The following is a 17045-nucleotide window of genomic DNA, read 5'->3' as shown; positions in this document are numbered from 1 at the left end:
ACCATATACTGGGCGATAAAAAAACATTAGCAGATTTAAAAGAATTAAAATCATAGAGAGTATGTTCTCTAGCCATAATGGAATCAGACTAGAAATCAATAAGAGAAAGACAACAGGAAAACCTTCAATCACATGAAAACTAAACATCACACTTCCAAATAACTCATGGGTAAAAAAGAGAGCATCAAGAAAAAAATTTTTAAATGCATAGAATAAAAGAAAATGGAGATATAACAGATCAAAGTTTGCGGAATGAAGCGAAAGCAATGCTGAAAGGGAAGTTTATAGCACTAAATTGGGAAAGAAAATATTTCAAAGCAATAATCTAATTTTCTATATTAAAATAGTAAAAAAGGAAGAGGAAAAAACACTAAACAAGCAGAAAGAAGGAAATAATAAAGATGAAACAGAAATCCATGAAACTGAAAACAGGAAAATAGGGGGGGAAATCAATGAAACAAAAGGCTGGTTCTTTGAAATAAGCAATCTAACCAATAAAGATCTAGCAAGACTGATAAAGATAAACAGAGAGATGGCACAAATCACAGATATCAGAAATGCAACCAGGGATACCATGACATATCCTGCAGGTTAATGAGGGACAAGTTACTATGAACAAGTCTACACTACAAATTCAAAAATGTAGATGAAATGGGCCAATGTTTCTACACCCAAAACTACCAAAACTCAGCCAAGATGAAATAGATAATCTCAATTTTCCTGTAACCATTAGAAACACTGGTTTTTCATTTAAAAACTCCCAAAAGAAATGTTCAGGCTTAGATGTTTCACTTTTACCCAAGACTTAAAGAATTAACACCAATTTTACATGATTTGATAAGAAATAGAAGTAGAGGGAACAGTTTCTAATTAATTTTATGAAGGCAGTATTACCTTGATACCAAAACCAGACAGGGATAGTATAGAAAGAAGAAACCTACAGACCAATATTTTTTATGAAATTGGCTGAAAAACCCTCAGGCAAATATTAGCAAATTAAATCCAGAAATATATGAAAAGAATAATATACCATGACCAAGTGGGATTTATTCCAGTTATGCAAAGTTGGTTAAATATTTGAAAATTAAACAGTGTAATCCACCATATCCAATAGATTAAGGGGGAAAAGTCATGTGATCCTATCCATTAATGCAGAGAAAGCATTTGACAAAATCCAATCCCATTCATGATTTTAAAAAAAGAAGAAAAAAACTCCAAGCAAACTAGGAATAGAAAAGGAGCATACTGAAACTCATAAAGATGATCTACAAACAACCTATACCGACATGATATTTAACTGTGGAAGACTGGATGCTTTCTCTGTAAGATCAGAAACAAGGCACCGATATCTGCTCTCACCACTTTTATTAAATATATCACTGGAGGGTCTAGTAAGAAAATAAAGCAAAAATAAATAAATACATAAATTTAAAAGTTAAATTTTTAAAAAAGTTTATTTAAAAGATAAAAGGACTATTCCTACTACGTTGCATAGGAAGGAACATATCCTACTGAATGTTGAATAGTAATATATCCTATTATACTGAATAAGGAAAAGTAAAACTGTCTGTATCTGAAGATGAGATGATAATCTAAATGGAGAAAATACCAAGGAATCCACAAAAAGCTTGAGAAATAATATTAGTTTGTAAATGATTTAGAGTACAAGATCACCACAATTTTATCAAATTATATATTAATAACAAATGTGTAGAAGCTTAAATAAAAATATGTGATGCCATCTACAACTGACCTAAATAAATACCTAAATATAAGCCCAATAAGACATTTATAGGACCTCTAGACTGAAAATTACAAAATGCTGATGAAGAAAAATTTTTAAGTCCCAAACAAATAGGGAGACATACCTTGTTCATGGATTAGAAAACACAACATGGTAAAGATGTCAATTCTCCCCAAGTTAAGAGGCTTAACACAATTACTCTTAAAATGCCCTCAAGGTTTCTGTGGATATAGACAAGCTTATTCTAAGATTTATATGGTAAGAAGAGGCTGAAGAATAGCTAAAACAACTTGTAAAGGAAGACGAAAATGGGAGGAATTAATCTACCCAATTTCAAGATTTTGCAGTAATGATGGAGGGTAGATACATAGATCAATGGAATGGAATAGAGAACCCAGAAATAGACTGACATAAATACACATAACTTGTTTTTGACAGCAGTGCAAAAGCTATCAAGGAAGAATAGACTTTTCAAAAAATGGTACTGAAACAGTTGGACATCCCTCGACAAAAACAAACAAAAAATGAACCTTAACCTCCACACCTTACGCAAAAATTAAATCAAAGTGGATCATAATCTTAAATGTAAAAGCAGGGCATTTTTAGAAAAAAAATAGGAGAAAATGTTTGGCATCTAGAACAAGGGGAATAATTCTTAGACTTGACACCAAAAGTATGATCAATAAAGGCAAAAACTGATAAATTGGATCTCATCAAAATGAGTTAAAAGTGCTTCATAGAAGATCCTTTTAAGTGGATGAAAACTCAAATTACACAGTAGGAAAACATATTTGAAAATCCCATATGAGACAAATGACTTGTATCTATAATATACAAAAAACTCTCCAAACAACTTAAAAAAATCCAACTAGAAAATAGGCAGAAGACAGGAACAGACATTTCATGGAAGAGAATATACACACGGCAAAGGAGCACATGAAAAGATGCTCAGCATCATTAGCCATTAGGGAAATGCAAATTAAGACCATAATGAGATGTCAGAGAGTAACTAAAATTAAAGTATAGTGACAACATCAAATGCTGGCGAGTACATAGAAAAATTATATCACATCACTGGTGGGAAAATAAAATGGTTTAGCCACTCTGATCAACAGCTTGACAGTCTCTTTTAATCCTAAAAGTAGATTCACCCTACAACGCAGTAATTGTACTCTTGAGCATTTATCCAAAAGAAACAAAAACTTAATTAAGTTCCCACAGAAACTTACACATAAATGTTCATAGCAGTTTTATTTATAATAGCCAAAAACTGGCAACTACTCAAATGTCTTTCAGTGGATGAATGTTGAAACAAATTGTGATAAAATCTGATGATAGAATACTACCGAGCAACAAAAAGGAACAAATTATTTTTTTAACATCTTTATTGGAGTATAATTGCTTTACAATGGTATGTTAGTTTCAGCTTCACAACAAAATGAATCAGTTATATATACACATATGTTCCCATATCTCTTCCCGCTTGCGTCTCCCTCCCTCCCACCCTCCCTATCCCACCCCTCCAGGCGGTCACAAAGCACCGAGCTGATCTCCCTGTGCTATGTGGCTGCTTCCCACTAGCTATCTACCTTGCGTTTGGTAGTGTATATATGTCCATGCCTCTTTCTCGCTTTGTCACCGTTTACCCTTCCCCCTCCCCATAGCCTCAAGTCCATTCTCTAGTAAGTCTGTGTCTTTATTCCTGTTTCACCCCTAGGTTTTTCATGACATTTTTTTTTCTTAAATTCCATATATATGTGTTAGCATACGGTATTTGTCTCTCTCTTTCTGACTTACTTCACTCTGTATGACAAACTCTAGGTCTATCCACCTCATTACAAATAGCTCAATTTCGTTTCTTTTTATGGCTGAGTAATATTCCATTGTATATATGTGCCACATCTTCTTTATCCATTCATCCGATGGTGGGCACTTAGGTTGTTTCCATCTCCGGGCTATTGTAAATAGAGCTGCAATGAACATTTTGGTACATGACTCTTTTTGAATTATGGTTTTCTCAGGGTATATGCCCAGTAGTGGGATTGCTGGGTCATATGGTAGTTCTATTTGTAGCTTTTTAAGGAACCTCCATACTGTTCTCCACAGTGGCTGTATCAATTTACATTCCCACCAACAGTGTAAGAGGGTTCCCTTTTCTCCACACCCTCTCCAGCATTTATTGTTTGTAGATTTTTTGATGATGGCCATTCTGACTGGTGTGAGATGATATCTCATTGTAGTTTTGATTTGCATTTCTCTAATGATTAGTGATGTTGAGCATTCTTTCATGTGTTTGTTGGCAGTCTGTGTATCTTCTTTGGAGAAATGTCTATTTAGGTCTTCTGCCCATTTTTGGATTGGGTTGTTTGTTTTCTTGTTATTAAGCTGCATGAGCTGCTTATAAATTTTGGAGATTAATCCTTTGTCAGTTGCTTCATTTGCAAATATTTTCTCCTATTCTGAGGGTTGTCTTTTGGTCTTCTTTATGGTTTCCTTTGCTGCGCAACAGCTTTGAAGTTTCATTAGGTCCCATTTGTTTACTTTTGTTTTTATTTCCATTACTCTAGGAGGTGGGTCAAAAAGGACCTTGCTGTGATTTATGTCATAGACTGTCCTGCCTATGTTTTCCTCTAAGAGTTTGATAGTTTCTGGCCTTACATTTAGGTCTTTAATCCATTTTGAGCTTATTTTTGTGTATGGTGTTAGGGAGTGATCTAATCTCATACTTTTACATGTACCTGTCCAGTTTTCCCAGCACCACTTATTGAAGAGGCTGTCCTTTCTCCACTGTACATTACTGCCACCTTTATCAAAGATAAGGTGTCCATATGTGCATGGGTTTCTCTCTGGGCTTTCTATCCTGTTCCATTGATGTATCTTTCTGGTTTTGTGCCAGTACCATACCGTCTTGATAACTGTAGCTTTGTAGTATAGTCTGAAGTCAGGGAGCCTGATTCCTCCAGTTCCTTCTTTCGTTCTCAAGATTGCTTTGGCTATTCGGGGTCTTTTGTGTTTCCATACAAATTGCAAAATTTTTTGTTCTAGTTCTGTGAAAAATGCCAGTGGTAGTTTGATAGGGATTGCATTGAATCTATAGATTGCTTTGGGTAGTAGAGTCATTTTCACAATGTTGATTCTTCCAATCCAAGAACATGGTATATCTCTCCATCTATTTGTATCATCTTTAATTTCTTTCATCAGTGTCTTATAATTTTCTGCATACAGGTCTTTTGTCTCCTTAGGTAGGTTTATTCCGAGATATTTTATTCTTTTTGTTGCAATGCTAAATGGGAGTGTTTTCTTGATTTCACTTTCAGATTTTTCATCATTAGTATATAGGAATGCCAGAGATTTCTGTGCATTAATTTTGTATCCTGTCACTTTACCAAATTCATTGATTAGCTCTAGTAGTTTTCTGGTAGCATCTTTAGGGTTCTCTATGTATAGGATCATGTCATCTGTAAACAGTGACAGCTTTACTTCTTCTTTTCCAATTTGGATTCCTTTTATTTCCTTTTCTCTCTGATTGCTGTGGCTAAAACTTCCAAAACTATGTTGAATAAGAGTGGTGAGAGTGGGCAACCTTGTCTTGTTCCTGATCTTAGTGGAAATGCTTTCAGTTTTTCACCATTGAGGACGATGTTGGCTGTGGGTTTGTCATATATGGCCTTTATTATGTTGAGGAAAGTTCCCTCTATGCCTACTTTCTGCAGGGTTTTTATCATAAATGGGTGTTGAATTTTGTCAAAAGCTTTCTCTACATCTATTGAGATGATCATATGGTTTTTCTCCTTCAATTTGTTAATATGGTGTATCACGTTGATTGATTTGCATATATTGAAGAATCCTTGCATACCTGGGATAAACCCCACTTGATCATGGTGTATGATCCGTTTAATGTGCTGTTGGATTCTGTCTGCTAGTATTTTGTTGAGGATCTTTGCATCTATGTTCATCAGTGATATTGGCCTGTAGTTTTCTTTCTTTGTGACACCCTTGTCTGGTTTTGGTATCAGGGTGATGGTGGCCTCGTAGAATGAGTTGGGGAGTGTTCCTCCCTCTGCTATATTTTGGAAGAGTCTGAGAAGGATAGGTGTTGGCTCTTCTCTAAATGTTTGATAGAATTCGCCTGTGAAGCCATCTGGTCCTGGGGTTTTGCTTGTTGGAAGATTTTTAATCACAGTTTCAATTTCAGTGCTTGTGATTGGTCTGTTCATATTTTCTATTTCTTCCTGATTCAGTCTTGGCAGGTTGTGCCTTTCTAAGAATTTGTCCATTTCTTCCAGGTTGTCCATTTTATTGGCATAGAGTTGCCTGTAGTAATCTCTCATGATCTTTTGTATTTCTGCAGTGTCAGTTGTTACTTCTCCTTTTTCATTTCTAATTCTATTGATTTGAGTCTTCTCCCTTTTTTTCTTGGTGAGTCTGGCTAATGGCTTATCAATTTTGTTTATCCTTTCAAAGAACCAGCTTTTAGTTTTATTGATCTTTGCTATCGTTTCCTTCATTTCTTTTTCATTTATTTCTGATCTGATTTTTATGATTTCTTTCCTTCTGCTAACTTTGGGGGTTTTTTGTTCTTCTTTCTCTAATTGCTTTAGGTGCAAGGTTAGGTTGTTTATTCGAGATGTTTCCTGTTTCTTAAGGTAGGATTGTATTGCTATAAACTTCCCTCTTAGAACTGCTTTTGCTGCATCCCATAGATTTTGAGTCGTCGTGTCTCCATTGTCATTTGTTTCTAGGTATTTTTTGATTTCCTCTTTGATTTCTTCAGTGATCACTTCGTTATTAAGTAGTGTATTGTTTAGCCTCCATGTGTTTGTATTTTTTTACAGATCGTTTCCTGTAATTGATATCGAGTCTCATAGCGTTGTGGTCGGAAAAGATACTTGATACAATTTCAATTTTCTTAAATTTACCAAGGCTTGATTTGTGACCCAAGATATGATCTATCCTGGAGAATGTTCCACGACCACTTGAGAAAAATGTGTATTCTGTTGTTTTTGGATGGAATGCCCTATAAATATCAATTAAGTCCATCTCGTTTAATGTATCATTTAAAGCTTGTGTTTCCTTATTTATTTTCATTTTGGATGATCTGTCCATGGGTGAAAGTGGGGTGTTAAAGTCCCCTACTATGAATGTGTTACTGTCGATTTCCCCTTTTATGGCTGTCAGTATTTGCCTTATGTATTGAGGTGCTCCTATGTTGGGTGCATAAATATTTACAATTGTTATATCTTCTTCTTGGATCGATCCCTTGATCGTTATGTAGTGTCCTTGTTTGTCTCTTCTAATAGTCTTTGTTTTAAAGTCTATTTTGTCTGATATGAGAATTGCTACTCCAGCTTTCTTTTGGTTTCTATTTGCATGAAATACCTTTTTCCATCCCCTTACTTTCAGTCTGTATGTGTCTCTAGGTCTGAAGTGGGTCTCTTGTAGACAGCAAATATATGCGTCTTGTTTTTGTATCCATTCAGCCAATCTGTGTCTTTTGGTGGGAGCATTTAGTCCATTTACATTTAAGGTAATTATCGATATGTGTGTTCCCATTCCCATTTTCTTAATTGTTTTGGGTTCGTTATTGTAGGTCCCTTCCTTCTTTTGTGTTTCTTGCCTAGAGAAGTTCCTGTAGCAGTTGTTGTAGAGCTGGTTTGGTGGTGCTGAACTCTCTCAGCTTTTGCTTGTCTGTAAAGGTTTTAATTTCTCCATCAAATCTGAATGAGATCCTTGCTGGGTAGAGTAATCTTGGTTGCAGGTTTTTCTCCTTCAACACTTTCAATATGTCCTGCCACTCCCTTCTGGCTTGCAGAGTTTCTGCTGAAAGATCAGCTGTTAACCTTATGGGGATTCCCTTGTGTGTTATTTGTTGTTTTTCCCTTGCTGCTTTTAATATGTTTTCTTTGTATTTAATTTTTGACAGTTTGATTAATATGTGTCTTGGCGTATTTCTCCTTGGATTTATCCTGTATGGGACTCTCTGTGCTTCCTGGACTTGATTAACTATTTCCTTTCCCATATTAGGGAAGTTTTCAACTATAATCTCTTCAAATATTTTCTCAGTCCCTTCCTTTTTCTCTTCTTCTTCTGGAACCCCTATAATTCGAATATTGGTGCGTTTAATGTTGTCCCAGAGGTCTCTGAGACTGTCCTCAGTTCTTTTCATTCTTTTTTCTTTATTCTGCTCTGCAGTAGTTATTTCCACTATTTTATCTTCCAGGTCACTTATCCGTTCTTCTGCCTCAGTTGTTCTGCTATTGATCCCATCTAGAGTACTTTTAATTTCCTTTATTGTGTTGTTCATCGTTGCTTGTTTCATCTTTAGTTCTTCTAGGTCCTTGTTAACTGATTCTTGCAATTTGTCCATTCTATTGTCCATTCTATCTCCAAGATTTCGGATCAACCTTACTATCATTATTCTGAATTCTTTTTCAGGTAGACTGCCTATTTCCTCTTCATTTGTTAGGTCTGGTGGGTTTTTATCTTGCTCCTTCATCTGCTGTGTGTTTTTCTGTCTTTTCATTTTGCTTATCTTACTGTGTTTGGGGTCTCCTTTTTTGCAGGCTGAAGGTTCGTAGTTCCTGTTGTTTTTTGTGTCTGTCCCCAGTGGCTAAGGTTGGTTCAGTGGGTTGTGTAGGCTTCCTGGTGGATGGTACTAGTGCCTGTGTTCTGGTGGATGAGGCTGGATCTTGTCTTTCTGGTGGGCAGGTCCACATCTGGTGGTGTGTTTTGGGGTGTCTGTAGACTTATTATGATTTTGGGCAGCCTCTCTGCTAATGGGTGGGGTTGTGTTCCTGTCTTGCTAGTTGTTTGGCATAGGATGTCCAGCACTGTAGCTTGCTGGTCGTTGAGTGAAGCTGGGTGCTGGCGTTGAGATGGAGATCTCTGGGAGATTTTCGCTGTTTGATATTATGTGCAGCTGGGAGGCCTCTTGTGGACCAGTGTCCTGAAGTTGGCTCTCCCACCTCAGAGGCACAGCACTGACTCCTGGCTGCAGCACCAAGAGCCTTTCATCCACAGGGCTCCTTAATTTGGGATGATTCGTTGTCTATTCATGTATTCCACAGATGCAGGGTATATCAAGTTGATTGTGGAGCTTTAATCCGCTGCTTCTGAGGCTGCTGGGAGAGATTTCCCTTTCTCTTCTTTGTTCTCACAGTTCCCAGGGGCTCAGCTTTGGATTTGGCCCCGCCTGTGCGTGTAGGTCGCTGGAGGGCGTCTGTTCTTTGCTCAGACAGGACGGGGCTAAAGGAGCCGCTGATTCGGAGGCTCTGGCTCACCCAGGCGGGGGGGGGGGGGGGGGGGGGGGGGGTAGGGAGGGTCACGGAGTGCAGGGCGGGCCTGCAGCGGCAGAGGCCGGCGTGACGTTGCAGCCTGAGGCGCGCCGTGCGTTCTCCCGGGGGAGCCGTCCCTGGATCCCGGGACCCTGGCAGTGGCAGGCTGCACAGGCTCCCCGGAAGGGCGTGTGGCTAGTGACCTGTGTTCGCACACAGGCCTCCTGGCGGCGGCAGCAGCGGCCTTAGCGTCCCATGTCCGTCTCTGGGCTCCGCACTTTTAGCCGCGGCTCGCGCCCGTCCCTGGAGCTCTCCCAAGCAGCGTTCTTAATCCCCTCTCCTCGCGCACCAGGAAACAAAGAGGGAAGAAAAAGTCTCTTGCCTATTCGGCAGGTCCAGACCCCTCCTCGGACTCCCTCCCGGCTAGCCGCGGCCGCACCAACGCCCTGCAGGCTGTGCTCACGCCGCCAACCCCAGTCCTCTCCCGGCGCTCCGACAGAAGCCGGAGCCTCAGCTCCCAGCCCCGCCCGCCCCGGCGGGTGAGCAGACAAGCCTCTCGGCTGGTGAGTGCCGTTCGGCCCGATCCTCTGCGCTGGAATCTCTCCGCTTTGCCCTCCGCACCCCTGTTGCTGTGCTCTCCTCCGTGGCTCCCAAGCTCCCCCACTCCGCCACCCGAAGTCTCCGCCCGCGAAGGGGCTCCTAGGGTGTGGACACTTTTCCTCCTTCACAGCTCTCTCCCGCTGGTGCAGGACCCGTCCCTATCCTTTTGTCTCTGTTTAGTTTTTTCTTTTGCCCTAACCAGGTCCGTGGGGGGTTCCTTGCCTTTTGGGAGGTCTGAGGTCTTCTGCCAGCGTTCAGTAGGTGCTCCGTAGGAGTTGTTCCACGCGTAGATGTATTTCTGGTGTATCTGTGGGGAGGAAGGTGATCTCCGCGTCTTACTCTTCTGCCATCTTCCCGGAAGTTTCTGGAACAAATTATTAATATATGCAAAAATTGAAATGAACTTCAAGGGAATGATGCCGAGGGAAAAATTTTGAAAAGCCGATCTCCGAAGATTAAGTAATTCATGATTATGTTTACATATTATTCTTAAAATAACAAAACCGTGGAGATGGAGAACAGATTAGAAGTTGCCAAGGGTTAGAGATGGGGGTAGAAGGTACAGCGGGGGAACTCTGTGAGGTTTTTGTGGTTCCAGCACAAATAATACAGCAATCTTGGTTTTAATCCCTAAAGATTTCTAAAAGCAATTCCTAATAAGAGGTGTCCAGATATTTAGTAATGGCAGATTAGAGGTATAGCTCCCCAACATAACAACTTCAAAAGAGAACATACTAATTCAATGCATATGTTAATTTCAAAAAAAGGCCAGTCACAATACTTAAATGGTATATATCTTAACTATATTATTCTAAGTATCCAGCTATACCAGATGGACTAGCAAGATTTTCTGTACATTCAACCTTATTTAAGCCAGTAAATCTTATAATAAGACAGTTAGAAAAAGAAAAAAAAACAAACCTCAACTACAGTTGGATATTCTCATAGGAAGATGAGGTGCAAATATGCAGCAGCGGTTCAAAAGCTTAAGCAGTGGCACCTAAATTTGGTTGTGCATTAGAATCATCTGAAGCACTTTTTAAAAACCCTCACACTGACGGTTGGTCATCGTAGACCAATAAAATCATTTTAAATCTCCTCAGACGATGCCAATGTCTAGCCAGAACTGAGAACCAGCGGACTAAGCAGAAGGGGATGTTTCTACAAAGATCTCTTAACAATAAGTCCTTTCACCCAATCAGATTTACCTCCCCGCAAAGGGCTAAAGAACGCTAGTGTTGTCCATACTTGCTTAGCTTTAATTAGCACTTGTGACTTGCCCAAAACCTAGATCATGTTTCCCCTAAATTTCATGTTATTCCCTACGTTTTTCAAACCCAGGGCTAAGGGGTTTGCCAGGATGAGATTTTAAGTGCTCACACAGGGGAAGTCCCTGGCAAACCAGGACAGCGGTCCCTCTACATTGAAATGTAAAGCATCCTAAATAACCCTGCCACTGCTCCCAGATCCTAGTCTGTGCCAACCAGTGGAGAAAAGGCATTCTCCATTACTACCACGGCAAATGCTGCTGTACTTGCCTTGGCTGGTCCCTATCTTTTCCAGGCACCAATCCCCTTCACCTGCTGGTGGACGCTTTGGCCAGCTGACAATGCAGATATTTTCAAACTTTAAGGTGAATAAAAATCATCTGGAGGGCCTGTTGTAACAGAGATCACTGAGCCCCACCAGAGTTGCTGATCCCATAGGGCTGGGACAGGGCCCTAAAACTTGAATATCTGACACATTATCAGGGGACGCTGGTAAAACTGGTCAGGTTGTTACCGAATGCAGGTTCGTCTGTCTGAAGCACAGTGAGGCCAAACAAACCTAAAGGCTGGAGTCTGGAGCAGAGAAAGGTTTATTGCAGGATCGAGCAAGGAGAGGGGTGGCCCGAGTTCCAAAACACCCTGAAATCTCCAAAGGATTTCAGCAAAGCATTTTTAAAGGCCAGGTGAGGGAGGGACGTCCCAGGGAATGTGATCAGCTCGTGCACAATCCTCTGATTGGTTGATGTTGAGGCCACAGGGCAGGTAACATTATCCATCCTTAGGTGCCAGAAGGTCTGGGGGCTACGTGCTCATGATCATCAAGGAGTTAATTTCTTCCATTGGGTGGTGGTTTTTAGCATCTGAAAACTCAAGAAATATGCCTGAGATACTATTATCTGAGTACTTCAGAGAGGAACTACAGCAGAGGATATGGGGGATGGGTCTGTCCTAGGAAGGCCCCATAGGGTACTGCTTGGTTACAAGGTGACCATACTTTGAGAACCACTGCTCTAGTGGCTTGGAATGTTCAGAAAGTAATGGAAGAATCCCTTCCCAGGTCTAGATTCTAGTATCGCCAGCTATTTTGGTGGGGGGAAGGGTAAGTTTTGTCCTTGCTTGGACTTCTTGTTCATTTATATCAAAGCCTATTTGAGGCAGTGCGCTCGGCAGTCCTGCAGTTCTGTCTTTTGCTTCAACAGTGTTTGGAATGAACAGACCCAGGGACGCTCCTTGCTCCAGCCCCCGACCACCCTCCAACCTTTCTTCCTGTCGCAACCTTTGGAATCAGCCACTCAGCTATCCTCAGCCTCCAGGACAGGCCAACACCGTTTTTTGAGCTTAGCTCCTTATCACTGATCAACCACGAGTTCCCAGGTTCGTCAGAATTATTCCATCGAGGTGGAGGCCGCCGTCCACCGCCTGTTCAACATGCATCTGGGGACACTTACCTCTCTCTGAGCTTCTATTTCGACAGCAACAATGGGACTCTGGACAGTGTGGGCCACATTTTTCGCCAACTGGCTGAGGAGAAGTGTGAGGGCGCCCAGCGTCTCTTGAAAATGCAAAACCAGTGCTGTGGCCGCGCCCTCTTCCAGGATGCGCGGAAGCCTTCTCAAGATGAGTGGGGTAAAACCCAGGACGCTGTGGAAGCCGCCATTCTTAGGGAGAAGAGCCTGCACCAGGCACTATCACATCTGCGCGCCCTGGCTTCCGCCCGCGCAGACTCCCACCTCTGTGACTTCCTGGAGAGCCGCTTCCTGGAGGAGCAGGTGAAACTCATCAAGAAGATGGGCGACCACCTGACCAACCTCCGCAGGCTGGCTGGTCCGCAGGCTGTGCTGGGCGAGTATCTCTTTGAAAGGCTCACCCTCGAGCACAAACAGGAGTCTCTGAAGTCCAGCCGCCTCTGAGGAGCCCCTCTGGCATCAGAGCTTCTGCCTGAAGCCCTGCTCTGCAGCTACTAGGCAGCTTTGTAACCGCCCTGGAGCCCTCTCCCAAGCCTTGGACCAAATGGAAACAATAACGCTTTTTGCAGAAGGAAAAAAAAAGCCTATTTGAAACACAAACAGAATAAAGAGGAAAAAAAGAAATATATATATATATATATATATATATCTATAAGTATATATATATATATATTCATGTTTTTTTTCTTTTTTAAAAAATTTATTTTACTGAAGTATAGTTGATATACAATGTTGTGTTAGTTTATGCTGTACAACAAAGTGATTCAGTTATACATATATATAATTTTTCATATTCTTTTCCATTATGGTTAATTACAGGACATTGACTATAGTTCCCTGTACTATACAGTAGGACCTTGTTGTTTATCCACCATATATATAATAGGTTACCTCTGCTAATCCCAAACTCCCAATCCATCACTCCCCCACCTCCCCCTTCCCCTCGGGAACCACAAGTTTGTGTGCTATGTCTGTGAGTCTGTTTCTGTTTCATGGATAAGTTCATTTGTATCATATTCTAGATTCCACATATAAGTGGTACCTTATGGTATTTGTCTTTCTCCTTCTCACTTACTTCATTTAGTATAATAGTCTCTAGGTCCAGCCATGTTGCTGCAAATGGCATTATTTCATTCTTTTTTATAGCTGAGTAGTATTCCATTTTATATATATCACATCTTCTTTATCCATTCATCTGTGAGTGGACATTTAGGTTGTTTGCATGTCTTGGCTATTATAAATAGTGCTGCTGTGAACATAGGGGTGCATGTATGTTTTCGAATTATAGTTTTGTCCAGATATTTGCCCAGGAGTAAGATTGCTGGATCATATGGTAGCTCTATTTTTAGCTTTTTGAGGAACTGTCATAGTGTTTTCCATAGTGGTTGCACCAATTTACATCCCCACCAACAGTGTAGAAGTAAGTCAGAAAGAGAGAGACAAATACCGTATGCTAACACATATATATGGATTTAAGAAAAAAAAATGTCATGAAGAACCTAGGGATAAAACAGGAATAAAGACACAGACTTACTAGAGAACGGACTTGAGGATATGGGGAGGGGGAAGGGTAAACTGTGACAAAGCGTGAGAGAGGCATGGACATATATTCATGTTCTTTTAACACATGAATTGCCCCACTTTATCTGTGTGAAATAAGTTTGTTCCCGTTATTGGGCTGCTTCTCAAGCTTTGCTGCTCATTTGAATTACCTAAAGAGCTTTTAAGAAAAACATTGGTGTCTGGGTCCCAGCCCCAGAGATTTTGATTCAGTAGGTCTAGGGAGGAGCCTGGGCACAGGGAGGTCTCAGAGTTCCCCAGGTGATTCTAATGTGCAGCAACTTTGGGAACCACCTCTTGGCTTCAATCCAGCTAGTGATCAGATATTAAATCTAAGACACATGGGCTAGTGCGTGAGCTCTAGGAAGATTCGTGCCAGGGGAAATGATCGATAGTTGTGTTACTTCTCTGAAATGGACTGAAATTTCCAATTAGCATGAACAGGGGAGGGTGAATGGGTGAATGCAATAAGGTGTATCATTTACGTATTGCCCTATGTGTATGGCTAGAAGCTTTTGCAACTGAGGTCTGCCCTACTTTTCATGCTAATGGTAATGCTTGTCCTCCTAATGCAGCTGTAAACTTTATAAGCCCATAGGTAGACAGCATCACAAAATATTTACCCCTCCCCACTGGCCCACTCTCAAGCTTCTCTCCCCTTCCCCAATACACAAATGTACGTCAATGCTCTTGAGACCACTATCAACATATTGACCTTCAATTCTTCTACTTTGCAGCTTCCCTCTTATCAGGAGATGTCAGCATTTAGTGCAAGGACAAATGCTTGCCTCTTGGTGAGTAATGTAGGCAATGCCTCCAAGAGACAAATAGCCCTTAGGGAGGGGGAAAAAGTCTTTCAAAAATGTTGATGCCCAGAGGAGGCATTTTCAGTCATCTCAGCTTAGAGGTCAAATATCCAAAATTAAAAAGGTTAAAAAAAAGAAAAAGAAGAAAGCAAGGAAGAAAAGAAGGAAACAATTTTCTTATCTCATAGTAATAAGGCAGTTTTCCTTAAAAAAAAAAGACTTAAGCCTTAAATTCTCTTTCCTAATCAAAATGTGCTTTTCCGTCTTTAGACTATTCCTCTTATATCCTGTATTATTCATGACGTTTAATTCTTGAAATAGCACATGGCTGAAAACAGAAGGTAACCTCTTGTCCACTATGAATTAAATCTTCTTTTCCTAGGACCTGTCTACAGTGTACAATTTGGGGTTTGCCAACATAATTATTTTTTCTGAAATAAGTTACAGCATTTTGCCTTTTCAATATATAGTTATACAATATATTGTTAACACAACATAGTTAATAGAGTCAATATAGTAAATACAACTATAACACACGTGATATGATGCCACTGGTGATTTTCTTCATCCATGTAATTCTGAAATTTGACAGTATAGTTTTCATATTCTAATGAGCTGAGTATTACCTTTGCAAGGATAGAACAATAAAATAAATTCATAATATTCTTGTGAGGTTTGCCCCTGGGGTGGATTACCATAACGGGGGGATATTTGAGCCTTTCCCCAAGTCATTAAAAAACCTCCAGCGAGCAGCCCCTTGTCCTCTCCAGGGAGTGGGGGGAAAGGATCTTTAATCATAATAATCCTGGGGGGAGAAATCTCAGAAATAAGACATCTGCTTCTGTGCCTTGTTGTTTTGCAGAATAGCAATGATTGCTTTAGCAGCTTCTATTGCCATGTGTGTACAATAAGTAAATGAACATAAAATTGAATGAACGCATAAAAGAAGGATAAACCCACCCAGCTTAACAAATCCACTCTCTCACCTGCTGTGCCCTGAAACATGAAAGAAAGAATCACGGGATCATAAGGATTAATAAAATAACAGTCTCTGTTAACAATATTGACAGAAGGTATAGGAAAATTTGTCTGATGCGGGACCAACAGCTTAACTGCTTAATCCTTTTTTTTTTTTTTTAAGGGCAACTCATTCATTTATTGTTTAAAGATTGCAAGACAACTTCTGAATTTCTGTAGCGCAGTTTAAATGTTTTACTTTTTTGATAAATCAGAGTATAATAGAAAAAACAATTCGTTTCCAGTAATATCTATATCTCTATTCAGAATTAAGTCTTCCACAGACATGTAACCTGGAAACAAAATCCTGTTACAATAAGCAAAGCTTCAACAGAGCTGCTACTTTTCGGGCCAGGGAAAGGTTCATCCCTATAGGAGGAGGATGTGCTATGTAAAATGGCTGCAAGGTCACAGCCTTGAGGGCGCTGGAAGTCTATTATCCTATCCCACATTAAGTAGTTTGGTGAACTTCCAACGTCCGTTCATCTGCAACCAAGCTGGCAAACTTTAACTGATATTTCAAGCAGGTAAAAAATAAATTAAAAGAAATCCTTACACTGATGTTCCTTGATTCACACTGTTAAATGGTTCATTAACATGTAATTCTGGCTAAGAATTACATTTGAGACTCCTTGCTCAGATTTTGGTTAACAGTACAAATCTTTGAGAAATTCAAGTTCTTATTAATCAATAATTTGTCAGCTAGGCTACATTCAGGCATCAGCTGCAACTACAGAATAGGTGCACTGCCTCAGCGCTTTGGAAAGACATAATCTAGAACACTACTAGCAGACAAAATATCTGTTACTAGACAGCACAGGTGCAGTACAGCAAGACAAAGACATATATTCATGTGTGCCGCGGACCAGCCGGAGAAAGAGGATTTCACCGCCCAGGGTCAGAAGGGAAGGGGTAAGGAACTGAAGTAGCACCGACGAATGGGGTCAGAAGGACCAAGACAACTGATGGTTGCAAGGCAAATTTTATTGCGCTACAGTTGCAGATTATCTAGACTAGAAAAAGGAAGGTTGCCAGATGGTGGTTTACATTACCTACAGACTGTCTCGGCTCAAGGTTAACTTCCCTGGGAGGAAACCCATAAACCCAGAAGCATCAAAAATAACCTGCATGTGCAGGGGGGAGACAGCTTTGCTTGTCTCATTTTACATTCTTTCTGATCTCTGGGCCCTGGTGATTTATCTCCCATGGAATGGAACAAGGAGGGGAACAAGTAGGGACAGTCCCTTCGAGCAGCGGCGGCATGCCTGGCATGTCCTTACCTGCTCTCAAGGCTGACTGCTTCCCACAGG

The 17045-nt window shown here is 40.5% G+C and overlaps 1 protein-coding gene and 1 pseudogene across 2 annotated transcripts in view; both read left to right on the top strand.

The window, feature by feature from the left end:
- The window catches only part of LOC307183221 (uncharacterized protein), a 32590-nt gene extending 20117 nt beyond the window's left edge, over nucleotides 1-12473 (top strand). Inside the window, exons 2-3 of the mRNA XM_079915437.1 lie at nucleotides 9371-9581; nucleotides 12086-12473. Coding sequence (XP_079771563.1) covers nucleotides 9371-9581; nucleotides 12086-12097 — 223 coding nt within the window. The 3' untranslated portion in view covers nucleotides 12098-12473. The remainder of the gene's footprint in view (nucleotides 1-9370; nucleotides 9582-12085) is intronic.
- LOC307184916 (ferritin light chain-like) lies at nucleotides 12243-12985 on the top strand (annotated as a pseudogene). The gene has a single exon. The product of its transcript is annotated as a ferritin light chain-like (transcript).
- The last annotated feature ends 4060 nt before the right edge of the window (nucleotides 12986-17045 follow it).

The sequence above is a fragment of the Stenella coeruleoalba genome (assembly GCF_951394435.1).
Source record: "Stenella coeruleoalba genome assembly, chromosome: 3".
In the NCBI taxonomy this organism is placed as follows: Eukaryota; Metazoa; Chordata; class Mammalia; order Artiodactyla; family Delphinidae; genus Stenella; species Stenella coeruleoalba.
This window is presented reverse-complemented; position numbering and strand designations above follow the sequence as displayed.